This window comes from Pelophylax lessonae (genome assembly GCF_965119305.1).
Source record: "Pelophylax lessonae genome assembly, chromosome: 9".
NCBI lineage: Eukaryota > Metazoa > Chordata > Amphibia > Anura > Ranidae > Pelophylax > Pelophylax lessonae.
The window spans coordinates 229,680,982-229,694,533 of NC_138776.1; the positions used below are offsets into that span (position 1 = coordinate 229,680,982).

The 13,552-nt window shown below is 45.9% G+C and overlaps 1 protein-coding gene across 1 annotated transcript in view; it reads left to right on the top strand.

The window, feature by feature from the left end:
* Positions 1-13,552, top strand: part of LOC309564560 (uncharacterized protein) — a 137,947-nt gene that overhangs the window by 19,209 nt on the left and 105,186 nt on the right. Inside the window, exon 2 of the mRNA XM_082269206.1 lies at positions 4,446-4,540. Coding sequence (XP_082125332.1) covers positions 4,478-4,540 — 63 coding nt within the window. The 5' untranslated portion in view covers positions 4,446-4,477. The remainder of the gene's footprint in view (positions 1-4,445; positions 4,541-13,552) is intronic.

Genomic DNA, 13,552 nt, shown 5'->3' on the forward strand with positions numbered 1-13,552 from the left:
GTCATAGTGGGCATCCCTGGTGGATCTAGTGGCATCCCCCCCCCGAGGGTCTGCACTGGTAATCAATGATCTGATTACCAGTGCCGACCCCCCCCCCCTGTCAGGGGAGCCACCGATCGGCGCTCCTTTACTCGTGCCTGTCAGGCACGAACAACGGCAAGCCCATCAACGGCTGTTCCTATTTACTATGTGACCAGCCGTGATTGGACACGGCTGATCACATGGTAAAGAGCCTCCGTCAGAGGCTCTTTACCGAGATCGGAGATGCAGGGTGTCAGACTGACACCTCGCATCACCGATAGCCGCTCTGCGCGCCCCCGGGGGGCGCCCAGAGCGGAATTATCCTGCCGCCGTCATATGACGTCCGGTCAGGATAACTCAACCACATTCCCGCCGTCATTTGCCTATAGGGCGGGCGGGAAGTGGTTAATGTGATATTCCATTGTGTTTGTTTTTTTTTTTTTTTATTCTTTGTACACATGTTTTATGATTGTGAATAAGCTTTCTGAATACTCAAATTCTTGTGGGTCCTGAAGAAGCGGTATATCCGCGAAAAGTATAGACCTTTTGAAAGATACAGATTGCTTGTTTCTGTGATGTATTCAAAGACATTGATTGCTATATGCTTTTAATTTCTATTTAACAAAATTACATTTTTTTTTTTTTTTGGTACAAATTTTTTCCTTTTTGAGTATATAAGGAAGTGACAACAGGGGTATATTTTAAGTCCCAGACTCTCTATAATCCCTCTTTTACTAGAGATATGAATGAGGATTTGTTTTTAAGCATTTCTACTGCCTGGTCAAAATAAATAGATTCTGTAGTGTATGTAGTCTGAACCCAGGTTCACTTTAAGTTGTCTTATTACTGGACAGCCTTCTGTTTTTTTTTTCTATCGTTCATTGACAGACGCAGCTCCATATTCTTCTTAATCATTGGGTATGCTGCCACCTACAGTAGGACACTAAGCAGGAAAAATCTTTACCAAGCCTATGGGGCAGTTCCTGCAGCCATACACCCATTCAATTTTTCTGCCTAGTTTAGGAGTAGCTAAACAGCCGGACTGGGTTTCGGACTGGTTATCCTATATCCTTAAGGTCTCCCAGTCCGGCCAGCGAGCGTGTGCAGGTTGTAGCCCCGCGCTAGGCCTCGACACGACAGAGCCCCAATGGATGGGGACTGGTCAGCGAGTGAAACACCTCGCCGGAACGCATACAACCTGGTTTGGCCTGAGTCGCAGCGTGCCCCTTGGTCGTCAGCACCCCCACCCCGAGTGGAGAGGTAGTCTGTCCGGAGTGGCACCCACCTGAATGTTGTTGGTATGGTGAGTAGTGTCCCCCCCCATAGCTCTAGCGGTCTCGGGGCGGACATGGCCCCTCCCCGGGAAGGTCGGACCCTCATGCAACCCCCATAACCCCAGGCCTCTCTGTATGTACCAGCCTCCCCACCATCATAGAGGTCTCTACCTCAGTCAGCAACCAGGGTCCTCAGGCTCTGAATCGCTTTGTGCGGGTTCAGAGGTTTTAAATGGAGTCCATTCGCACACTAGTGGCGTCCCTACACCAAGGGGACTTTTTGACACCTATGGACATCAATGACGCGTATCTGCACATCCCTATTTATGCTGGACATCAGCGTTTCCTTTGATTCGATGTAGGAGAGGAGCATTATCAATTTGTGGTGTTACCCTTTGGTCTTTCCGCCCCCAGGGTCTTCACAAAAGTGTTGGCTCCGGTATTGACTTTACTGCGACAGCGGGGGAGTGCGGTCCTAGGGTACTTGGACAATCTTCAGATTCCCACTCGGTTCTGGTGGGCGATCTATCACTGTCCGGCCTCTGCAAGAGTTCGGTTGGACTATCAATTTCAAAAAGTCTGCTCTAGTACCAACCTCCAAGTTGGGTTATCTGGGTCTGACTCTGGACTCAGCAAGGGTGTTTCTTCCCCCGGAAAAGCTGCAAAAGTTGCAGAGGGCGATTCTTTTGCTGTTATCCAGCAACCTGTCTTCTCTGCAGACTTGAATGCGAGCCCTAGGTCTGATTGTGTCTACCTTTGAGGCGGTTCCACAGCACAAGGAGTGTTCTTCGGTGGTGGCTTCGCTCGTTAGCCTTACGCCAGGGCAAGTCCTTTCTCCCATTGTATTGGACCATGATTATCACGGTTGCCAGCCTGTCTAGCTGGGGGGGGGGGGGGGGGGAAGTGCTTGGGAAGCTGTGTGTCCAGGGGACCTGGACTGTGGAAGAGCCCAGACTACCGATCAATATTCTGAAACTCCGAGCGCTAAAGCTTTGCCTGAGTCACTGGACAAATCGCCTGCAGGGTTGTCCGGTTTGGATTCAATTGGACAATGCCATGGCCGTGGCTTACGTCCATCATCAAGGGGGCACCAAGAGTGCCTTGGTGGCTTGGAAGGTGGCAGAGATCCAGAAATGGGCAGAACATTTTTTGTTCCAGCCCTCTCAGCCGTGCATTTCCCAGGAGTGGAGAACTGGCAGGCGGATTACCTGAGTTGTCAGGTGTTGGATCAGGGAGAATGGTCCCTACACCCCGAGGTGTTTCACCTGCTGTGTGTCTGGTTGGGGACACCCAACGTCGACCTGTTAGCCTCTAGACTCCTGCCGAGGCTTCTGCACAGAATAGAGGTGGAAGGGATTCCAGTCATTCTGGGGGCCTCACTGGTCTTGGTATGCAGATCTTGTAAGGTTAGTCGCCGATGCTCCTTGGAGACTTCCTCTCAGGGAAGATCTTCTGTCTCAAGGGCCAATCTTTCATCCTGCTTTACAGCTGCTGGCTTGAACTGCATGGCTGTTGAAAGCCAGGTATTGAAGGATAGAGGTCTTTCTGACTCCGTGATTCCTACACTATTGAAGGCTAGAAAATCTACCTCCAGGAAGATCTATCATCGTACGTGGAAATCGTACATCTCATGGTGTGAATCGTTGAAGGTGCATCCACACGCCTTTTCAGTGGGTAGGATTTTGGCTGTTCTCCAAAGAGGGCTTGAGTAGCAGTTGGCCTTGGGTACAATTTAAAGGCCAAGTGTTGGCTTTGGCTATATTTTTCCAACGCCCTTTAGCTACGCATGCTTTGATTCACACTTTTATTTAAGGGGTTTGCCAAATGGCTCCTCCGATACGGTCCCAGTTACCTCCGTGAGATATTAACCTGGTACTGTCTTCAAAAACCTCCCTTTTGAGAACATTAGGGAGATTTCTCTGCTTACACTGTCACAGAAGGTAGCCTTTTTGGTGGCTATTGCCTCTGCTCGCAGAGGATCTGAATTGGCCGGGCTATCCTGCCATTCACCTTATCTGAGATAAAAAGGTACTTCGTCCTAATCAGTATTTTCTTCCTAAGGTGGTTTTCTGATTTCCATTTGAATGATGACATTGTCCTAAGCCCAAGCATCCCAAGGAAATTGGCTTGCATTCTTTGGATGTGGTTCTGGCAATTAGGGTTTACCTTAATCTTTCAGAAAATCAGACTTTTTGTCCTCATGGAAGGACCTCGAAAGGGATTGGCTGCGACCATATCCAGATGAATCAGGCAGACGGTGGTACAGGCTTATTCACTGAAGGGTCATGTTCCACCTTTCCCTGTGAAGGTGCATTCTACTAGGGCTCTGAGTGCTTCTTGGGCTTTTCGCTATTAAGCATCAGTAATGCAAGTTTTTCAAGGCGGCAACTTGGTCTTCTGTGCACATGTTCACAATATTCTTCAAAGTTCATGTGTTGGCATCCTCGGATGCTTCTTTTGGCTGCAAGGTTTTGCAGGCTGCTGTTTAAAAGAGAAAATATTCTCTTTGAGGGTGTATTTGTTTCTAGGTGAGCTCCAGTTGTTCCTGGTTGAGCTCCATGTTCACTGGTTGGCTTAAGTTTAGCCTTTGGGGAATTACGTTCTTTTACTGCGTTGTTCTTCCACCCCTCATGCAAATACTGCTTTGGGATGTCCTAATTGTTGAGAAGAATATGGAGCTGCGTCTGTCAATGAACGATAGAGAAAAGTGGATTTTTGACTTACTAAAAAATCCTTTTCTCTGAAGTTCATTGACGGGCGCAGCACCCCCCCCCCCCCTTTATTGTGATGTGAGTGTGATGGGGTTTTTTTCCTCTTAACACTGCAACAAAACTGAATCCTATAGCTGAGTGGGTGGGTGTATGCCTGCAGAGACTGCCCTATAGGCATGGTAAAGATTTTTCCTACCTAGTGTCCTACTCCTGTAGGGGGCAGCATAGCCCAATGGTTAAGAAGAATATGGAGCTGGGTCTGTCAATGAACTTCAGAGAAAAGGATTTTACGGTAAGTCAAAAATCTTTTTTTTTTTTCCATGCATATTTCCCTCTGACAAGACAGATCTCATGACCCTATTTTGTGAACTGTGCTTTTTCTTCCTAGCAGCAAAGCATCATTGGGCTATTACGGTAATATTGATTTCTTCAACTCCAGGCTTCCACCTTGTCAAGTCTACTGTGACAGAAATGGAGAGTATCCTTTGTAAGAACGAAGGAGAACATATTCTAATGCCAGGACTAGAACTAAAGGTAAATAATCCAATTTGAATCATTGATGAAATATTAACGAGAATCATTAATCTTCAACAGATCCAAAAACCTTTTTTGTCAGACAGCCAAACGCCTAAACATTACCATTTAATAGCAAAATTCTATATAGCAACTACATCTTCCATTTAAGTCTTTATTCCATTCATTGTTTTTTAAAGCTGATGTCCAGCTTTTAGTCAACTATAAATAGTTCATTTGGACCAAGCTGGCCCAAATGAACTATTTACTTCACTAATACTTGCGCTCACTGGGAGCTCTGTATATACTGCACGTAGCATCAGCTATGTACAATATACAGTGCTGTGTTCTGACAGTATATCATGAACTTCCCATCCCACTCCAGAAACATAATTGAGTTGGTCTGAGCATTGTGAAGCCAGTCGGAAGGAGCTTTGTGTTCTGAATAATTACAAAAATACCTTCTATTGTTTTCTACCTCAGTCAATCAGAGGAAGCTTTGTATTCCTTCAAAAAATTCAAAGCTCCCTGTCTGTGGCTGAGCTTCTCTCAGGCCAACTCTGTTTTGTTAGGGGAGTGCGAAGTGAAGTTCCCTTTGCACTGCCAGAACGCTATATACTGTATGTGACAGATGTGATGTGCTTCCAGTGGACCCATGTATTAGTGAAGTAAATTGTTTACTAAAAGCTGGAGGTCTGCTTTAAACATTAAAAACCAAGGACCGAAAGCCCCATTAAAATCCCTTATACTGTATCCCATGTCATCTCTATAAGGCTGATCCATCACATTAGCCACCTAGTAGCAAGAGTGGCAAATGTTGCATAACATTTCTTATAACCAAATGATTGCTTGTAAATGTATAAATAAGCTCTTTTTAGAGGGGCTATGCTGCTTGTCCTGGGCAACTCCAACTCCATTCTAGTTTCCAAAGCCAAAAAAGGCAATCGTCAGACACAGAAGTAATCTTGTAGCAGTCACATCAGTTGCCCTAATGCCAAGGATAGCCACTAGATCTCCTTTATTTAATCATAGGGGTAAACAGACTCATACATACATATATACATACAAGATTGATAAAGTGGTAATAAACCTTAGTATACAGCACAAAATATCTCCTTCCCCTTTTGTGATATGGCACTGCTGTGTTCAACTTCAAATACCTATGCCAGGTGTCTGTGTTGCTCACCGTTTGTATAAATCACTCCCCTTTGCATATACTGTATGTATAAGATACTCAACCTCTAATAAATTCAGTGTACTCCTCTATTATTTAAAACATCTTGGTGGCATACCAAATCTTTACAAATATAAATAAATAATAGTGTATATATATATATATATATATATATATATATATTTATTTATTAATAAAGTTCAATACATATCAATAAAGTGCAACTGTGCTCTGTGCAAATATCCACTCAGGTTATCCGCTCAAAGTCCTACCATAGTGCATATACAACCCAAAATGTCCCAGTGATGTAATCACAACCATGCAGGGGAGTAGTGATGGTGGGTATCTCCTAGGCACTTGTGCAGGGATGGCAGGAGTCGGAGCTTACCAGATGTAGTTGATCCCTGTTACCATATGGCATCCTGGATCATATAACGCTTCGGTCACTGGGACCTTTTAGGTTGTATATGCACTATGGTTGGACTATATATATATATATATATATATATATATATATATATATATATATATATATATATATATATATATATATATATCTCACTATTATTTATATTTGTAAAGATTTGGTATGCCACTAAGATGTTTTAAATAGAGGAGTACACAGAATTTATTAGAGGTTGAGTATCTTATATGGTTTTCAGAAGGGAGTGACCCCTCACTTTGTACTTCGTACTTGATAATGCACAGGAGAAATTATTTTAAAATCTATTCACATATGCACTTTATTGTATGGTAGGATTTTGCGCTGCTAGAATTGAGGTTTTTAACTTCAAAATATAGTTACATTGTTTCCCCTTTTGGTGGATGTGTGTAGCAGCTGCAATCCGGTTTATCTCCATATAATAATTAATTTATTAATTTATTTCTTCATTTGACACTATACTTGGCACAAGTGTTCTTTATTTTTTGCATACTATATGTATGCCACAATATATACAGATCAACCAATAATTAGTTATATAAAGAAATCGGTCCCTTTTTACATATAAAAGTGCTACAGTGCATAAATATCAGTTCCTTATTACTCAAGTGCATCCATAAATGATCAAATCCTATTAAGCAGTGGTCCTCAACCCTGGTCTACAGGCCCCACTAACAGGCCAGATTTTCAAGATAACTGAAATGCATCCCAGGTGATATTTGCTGCTCAGTGATTGCAGTACTCTAGTCTGCATCTCCCCAAGGTACTACCTAAAATCTGGCCTGTTAGTGGGCCCTGTAGGCCAGGGTTGAGGACCACTGCTATAAAGAATCAAAATGTCCAAATAAATGTGTTCACATAAAAAATTAAAGTGTCCGTTTCCTAAAATCCCACTGTATAAAGTGCTCTATGTGCATAAAGTTCCTGCAGTGCTTCAAATCTACCACTATAAAACTCCACCACTCTGGAGAACTCACCAGATGGCTGTGACCTCTCATTTAAGAGCAAGGTCCCAATGTGTTTTTCCCTGAGGGGTAAACATCCAGGGCTTCTGCTTTACTCTCTCACTCCATGTTCACCATTACTATAGAATTAGAGGAGAAAGAGCTCTAATAGTGTAAAATCTTTTGTTAGCTTCAATATGTGACATACAACATTTGTTATTGTGCTTACATTTTATTGTGCATTTCAACCTGCACCTGGGTTTACACACATTGTTATTGCCAGTGTATGCCCTGATGTATGTTTCGTTGTGATGACGTCCTCAGAAAGCGTTACCAGATTTAGGTATATATTGTAGACAAGTACCTGAATCTGGGGCACACACTGCATGTGGAGGCACACTGAGGCGGAAGTGTTTATACGGAGATTCCAGCCTCTGTGCTTCCTCCCTGCTGCTGCAGCTGCCACAGTCAGTGCAGCAGTGGGAGATTTGTATCGGAGGGCGGGGCCTAATGTGGATTCACAGACCCTAATTCCCATCAAGTCAGCTGTCCTTATCGACATCAAGCAGTGGGTTGATCCTTAGCCAATAGACAGCCTGCTGTAATCCGTCCATTGCTTGATGTCAATTACATGAAGAGAGTGCACCTGATGGGGAACAAGTTTGGCTGCTTCCCCATGAGGCTTTGCCCACTGCAGCGGCACTGGCTTCCAGAAGGCTGTCGACTGTGAAACCAACAGCATCCTTTACAACCAGGGAGAGGTAGAGGATAGTGACAGCAAATATTTTTCTCTGCTACACCTGGACAGGCAATCTGCCTATCCCTGTGCACCAGCTATGAGAAGATCTTGGATACCTCCAGTTTAGTTTTCTACTAACTGCTGATAATTATTTTTGAATTTGATATCATAATAACGTAACTTTGTAAAAGTAGAGGAACTACCTGAATTTGCATCATGGGTTGGTAAAGTTTACAAAATGTGTGGTAGGGATTTCTCTTTCGTTCATTGACGGACACAGCGCTCCATATTCAGAACCATAGGTATATATAGCCCCCTACAGGAGTAGGACACTAGGCAGAAAAAAGACTTGGCTATGTTAATGGGTAGTCCTAGGTGGTATACACCCCCCCCCTCTCTGCTATAGGCCTTCAGTTTTTTTTCTGCCTAGTCAGAAGTGGACCTAGTTCCCTGCAGGGATCTCTGGTCCTTGCATCTTCTTCTTACATGGCATTTTTTTCTCCTGTTTTCTTCCTGTTCGATCTACAATCAACTGCCAGGCTGGACATCTGGCTGGATAGCTAGATCCAGTGGTTCTCTCCCCCCCCCCCCCCCCCAGTCTGGCCAGCGTTTACGCGCAGACCAGAGCTCCATGCTCGGTCGGCCGCAGCATAGCCCCACTGGACGGGGGCTGGCCTGCAAGTTAAACGTGTCGCGAGATCGCATATGACCGGGTCTTAGCCCAGGTCCCAGCGTTCCTCCTTGCTGACAGCCCCTTTTTTCAATGGTGAGAAGGTTCTGTCTGGAGTGGTGCCCACCTGGTTACTGGTATGGTGAGGAGCCGCCCCCCCCCCCCCCCTCTCCTGCTGGATGTGGTTTGGGGGTAGCGCGGGTTGGCAGATTGTAGGGAATGGTGTGTTGCGCTGTAGCAGTGCGGTGGTGGGCATGCTGCCTGCGGAAGAACTTCCCGCCTGGGGGGGGGGGGGGCTTGCTGCGGATGGTGGTCCTGTGCTCAGATCCTCCCCTCTCCATGGTGGCTGTTGCCTGTGCTCCAGGGATCTCTCCTGGGAGCTTCTTGATTGCCGCATGTGGCGGCCATTTTGCTGTGGTCGCCACGATTACTCTGGAGCTTGTGTGTATATCTATGCCGGCGGCCATGTTTGGTTGGTCCGGTGTGCATTAGGAGCAGCAGCCATGACAGTGAAACCTCTGGTTTCCTTTTCCCCTGGACACCGCATGTGGATACTGGCTATCTCTGGTGCAGACCGGTGCTACTCCTGGAGGGGTGGTGAGTTCTGGTGGGATCTCACTGCTGCAGGTTGTGGGCTGATCTACCTTCAGGTACTCCTGTGATGATACAGGTATGGTGGGGGAGTCCCAAAGCGGTGCTAGACACTTTTTTTTTTTCTGCTGGTGGGTTCTCCCTTTACTTTATGGATCTGTTGGTGTCTCGGCTCAACAGAAAGGTACCAGGGTTTGTGGCAAGGTCACAAGATCCTCTGGCGGCCCCGTGGGGCCAGTATTGTCTGATCTATGCCTTCCCTCCTCTCAAGCTTCTCCAGCGGCTTTTGCGCAGGATTGAGGCCGAAGGGATTCTGGTCATTCTAGTGGCCCTGTACTGGCCTTGTTGATCTTGGTATGCCGACCTGCTGCGATTGGTCGTTGATGTCTCTTGGGGACTTCTGTCCCAAGGGCCCATCTTCTATCCTGCTTTAGTCGCTGGCTTTGACGGCCTGGCTGTTGAAAGCCAGGTGCTGAAGGATAGAGGTTTGCCTGGGTGATTCTGACACTGCTGAAACTACTGAAAGCTAGGAAGTCTACCTCCTAGGATTTACCATCATACGTGGAAAGCGTACATTTTGTGGTGAGTCGATCGGTATTCACCTTCGTTCTTTTTTGGTGGCTCAGATTTTGACCATCAATAAGGTGTTGATCAGAAATTAACCTTGAGTACCTTCAAAGGCCAGGTGTCTGCCTTGGCAGTTTTCTTTCAGCATCCCCTGGCCATGCACTCCTTGGTGCGTACTTTTAATCAAGGGGTTCAACATCTGTCTCCACCGGTGCGGTCTCCTCTACCACCGTGGGACACCTCAGTTCCCTAGAAGTCTCCCTTTAAAAATATTCGGGAGATTCCCCTGCTTACGCTGTCTCAGAAGATGGCTTTTCTGGTGGCTATCCCCTCTGCTCGCAGGATGTGGGAACTGGTGGTGGTATCTTGTCATACCCCCTATCTGGTGGTCCACAAAGATAAGGTGGTTCTTCATCCACACCCGTCGTTCCTTTCTAAGATGATCTCTGACTTCCATATCACTGAAGATATTGTGTTGCCTTCCCTGTGTCCTAGGCCAAAACATCCTAAGAAATTTGCGTTGCATGCCCTGGATGTGATTTGTGTGTATCTGGTAGCCACAGAGGTTCCTCCTTTCCCTGTAATGGCGCACTCTACTCGGGCGCTTAGTGCTTCTTGGGCCTTCCGTCATTAGTCATCAGATTTGCAAGGCGGCCACTTGGTCGTCAGTGCACACTTTCACTAACTTCTACAAAGTGGATGTGTTCGCATCTGCAGATGCTTCCTTTGGCCGCAAGGTTTTGCAGGCTGCTGTTTTAGAGGTAAAATAAAACAAAGAGATTTCCAGTCACAACTTACCAACCAGCCAGCGACCAACTGAAATGAACTGTCTAAAAGTATGCATTAAAAACAGGGGTTTGGTTGCACACATTTGCATGTACATGCGTAAGCTGCAGGCCCCGGCAAGGCACCCTGTAATCTGCAGTCCCTAACTCTCCAATTTAAAGAGTCTCTACAATGAGAGCACATGCATCGAATAGGATAGATGGAGGACAGGTGACTAGAGGGAGCCCACCCCTCCTTAAAGGCACAGGGTCACAGTGAACACCCAGCACATCGCACAGTGGCGGCAAAGGTGTCAGTGCGTTGCCTGGCTCAATATGGATATGCTGTTTAGAGGGTCTGTTCCCTCTTTGATGTTGTATTGTTCAGGTTGGGCTCCAGTTGTCTGTTTTTTTTTTTTTGTTTTTTGTTTTTTGTTTTTTTTGAGCACCTGTTACCTGGTTGGCTCTTGTGTTTTAGCCTTGGGATTTTTTTGTTGTCCCACCCCTCATGTTTGGCACTGCTTAGGGATGTCCCTATGATTAAGAATATGGAGCGTTGTGTCCGTCAATGAACGAAAGAGAAAATAGGATTTTTGTACTGACCGTAAAATCCAGTTCATTGACGGACACAGCACTCACCCCTCTATGGAGTTTTAATGCTACTGACACTGCTTATTACTAAACTGAAGGCCTTTAGCAGAAAGGGGGATGTATGTAGGACTGCCCATAGGCATGGCCAAATCTTTTTTTCTGCCTAGTGTCCTACTCCTGTAGGGGGGCAATATAACCCTATGGTTCTGAACATGGAGCGCTGGGTCTGTCAATGAACTTGGAGAAATGGATTTTATTGTAAGTACACAAATCCTTACTTTTTTGAGCTCCCCAAAACATTCACTTTTAGAGACTCCCTAGTCGTGTCATTTGTCAGTAAATTGTTTTTGATTGGAAAAAATAATTGAATGGAAGATGCAGCTTGTATAGAGTATTTTGCTTTTGGAGCAGTATTAAAGTCTTGTACCATGTTAGCCATCAATGTGGAACAATTTCAGTTTAAATATCCTTATTATCTACATTGCCTAAATCAAGTGCACCTCTGCCCAAACATTGTGACCTTCCCAGAGTATATGACGCTACAATAGACTCGTCCCTGCCAAACCTTGGCACTGGCTACTTGCCAGACTTCCCTGTTCTGATGTACTGTATTTTATAAGAGAACTCACTGAATACTTCTGTTCGCCAACATTCTGCCCATCTTACTAATGCCATATCTTCAGAAGGTGATACACCAGGTAGGATTCATAACTTCAAGAGACACTGGAGACAACATCTTCAGAGTTCTAGACATCATCCACGTGGCTTGATCCAAAACTATCGAATTTTCTACTTCTGTCCTACAGATTCCGAAAAAGGCAATTGTCCATGTCGCCTGATGTTTATAGAACTTACGCTTCAACATCTAGGGTTAGGTGTAAAAAATGCTACCTACATGCATACCACTGCCCAAGTTAGAATAAATAGTTAACTTTCACCTACTTTCAAGAATTTTAATGGCACAGACCAAGGATGTCCACTCGACCCCCCCCCCCCCTCCTACTTTGTGTGGTGAGATCAAACATGGACATAACTGGACCAGCTCTTGACCTGCATCACCCCCCTGTAGGTCCCAGCCTATGCTGGCACCCTACTCTTATCACCCACCCAACAAACTCCATTCCAAACCTGATTTTAAAATCCTGTAGATTTAAAGCTATCTCCAAATTTTAAATCACTTTAAAGGGTTTGTAACCCTAAATTATGCCTTGCTGCCAGCCCCTCTTTCAAGCTCCCATCCTTCACTATTTAGGTGTTTGTAGGAAACTAAGCCTCTAAATACCCTTTTGTGAAGTGTCTTCAGGCCGCTGACGTGACTCCCGGCCGCTCTATTACTATCCAGGGCTACAGCAGGAGGAGCCGAGCTCTCCCTCTGATGTCAGCCGGGAGTCACGTGACCGATGAGCTACCCGCTCGGCTCCTCCTACTGTAGGAATAATGGGACCGGCCTAAAGCTACTTTACAAAGAGGTATTTCGAAGCTTTGTTTCTCACAAACACTTTACAGTGCCACTGGAGTCCTCTTCCACGCTTCCATGACGACATCACAGAGCTGGTGGATGTTAGAAACCTTGCGCTCCTCCACCTTCTGTTTTGAGGATGCCCAACAGATGCTCAATAGGGTTTAGGTCTGGAGACATGCCTGGCCAGTCCATCACCTTTACCCTCAGCTTCTTTAGCAAGGCAGTGGTTGTCTTGGAGGTGTGTTTGGGGTCGTTATGTTGGGATACTGCCCTGCGGCCCAGTCTCCAAAGGGAGGGGAACATTCTCTGCTTCATTATGTCACAGTACATGTTGGCATTAATGGTTCCCTCAATAAACTGTAGCTCTCCAGTGCTGGCACACTTGTCTTAGTACTGCTCACCTGGTTGCCGCCACACACGCTTGACCTCATCTGAACCAAATGGGCTTATCTTAGTCTCATCAGACCACAGGACATGGTTCCAGTAATCTATGTCCTTAGTCTGCTTTTTTCAGCCAACTTTTTGCAGGCTTTCTTGTGCATCATCTTTAGAAAAGGCTTCCTTCTGGGATGACAGTCATGCAGAACAATTTGATGCAGTGTGTGGCATATGGTCTGAACACTCAGGCTGCCCCCGCCCCTTAAACCTCTGCAGCAATGCTGGCAGCACTCATACGTCAATTTCCTAAAGACAACCTCTGCATATGATGCTGAGCACGTGCATTTAGCGTCTTTGGTCAACCATGGCGAGGCCTGTTCTAAGTGGAACCTGTCCTGTTAAACGGCTATATGGTCTTGGTCACCGTGCTGCAGCTCAGTTTCAGGGTCTTGGCAATCTTCTTATAGCCTAGGCTAGGGCTGAACGATAGTCGATATGATATCAACTATCGTTCTGCGGCCGTAGGCGATATTCATATCGCCGAGGTCACGATATTTGCATAGGCAGGGGGAAGGGACTCGGAGGAGGACAGGAGGACTCACAGACTTCCGTGTTAGGCAGGGAGAAGTCGGGACACTTCAGAGGTGAACATACACTGACTCACTCGTGCACTGCAGCCCGCCCCACACGTTCAGTGAGTCTTACTCTCCG